Below are 863 nucleotides of genomic sequence, written 5' to 3'. Positions count from 1 at the left end.
AGGGGTTGCACCCTCCCCGTTGCCTAGATACCTGCTGACCCCAAGAGCCGAGACTTCCTCATTCCATCACCCCCTATATATACCCAGAACCTCCCCTAAATAAATGAGGCTTGATCAGAATCTTTGTCTTGCCTCCATTTCTCCTGTCCTTCGTCCCCTCTTCAATTCCCCGCTCCTCCCCCAGGTGACCTTCGTTGACTGACCCGCTGGTTCGGGACAGAAATGATAGTTACTTAGTACAGACTTTGCTACATACCTCAGACTTGTAGTGATCCCTGTCTCTCAGCCTCTCCAGTGTTGGGATTACAGGCGTGTGCCACCATGCATGACTCAGGAGATCAAACCTAAGTCCTTGCACGTGCCAGGCAGGTGCTTAGACTGCTGAGCTATCTCTCTGGCCAATGTAAAATTATTTTTACAAGTTGCTTTCAAGTCAGGCATGGTGGCACCCACCTATAATCCCGGCACTCAGGACAGTTAGGCAGGAGGGTCATTTCAAGTTCAAGATGAGCCTGGGCTACTAAGTGAGCTCAAGGCCTGCCTGAACTGCAGAGCAAAACACTGTCTCAAAAAGACCAAAACAAACAAAAAAATTAATTGAAGCTGCTTTCCAAGGAACAGGTTTTAAAATACATTTTCCTCTCCAGCATGGTGGGAGTTGGGGAGACAAATATCAGTAGCAAAGTAAAGTATCCATAACCCAATTCGTTTTGAAAAAGGTATTACTCATTACCTAAATATTTTATGAATTGGAAAAATAGACACATACCTTTTTTCTGATTTGCCAGATGATGTAAGGTTTGAAGGTTCTGGTGATGGCGTTCTCACTGAAGTCTGTGTAGAAGGAGGAGTACTAAATAAGA

At 45.2% G+C, this 863-nt stretch overlaps 1 protein-coding gene across 1 annotated transcript in view; it reads right to left on the bottom strand.

The window, feature by feature from the left end:
- LOC101567423 (UBX domain-containing protein 4) overlaps positions 1–863 on the bottom strand; it is a 17909-nt gene that overhangs the window by 1712 nt on the left and 15334 nt on the right. Inside the window, exon 6 of the mRNA XM_023709689.1 lies at positions 770–853. Coding sequence (XP_023565457.1) covers positions 770–853 — 84 coding nt within the window. The remainder of the gene's footprint in view (positions 1–769; positions 854–863) is intronic.

The sequence above is a fragment of the Octodon degus genome, unplaced genomic scaffold (assembly GCF_000260255.1).
Source record: "Octodon degus isolate 3935 unplaced genomic scaffold, OctDeg1.0 scaffold00014, whole genome shotgun sequence".
Lineage (NCBI taxonomy): Eukaryota > Metazoa > Chordata > Mammalia > Rodentia > Octodontidae > Octodon > Octodon degus.
The sequence above is the reverse complement of the archived record's forward strand: the minus strand, read 5'-3'. Positions and strand labels throughout refer to the sequence as shown.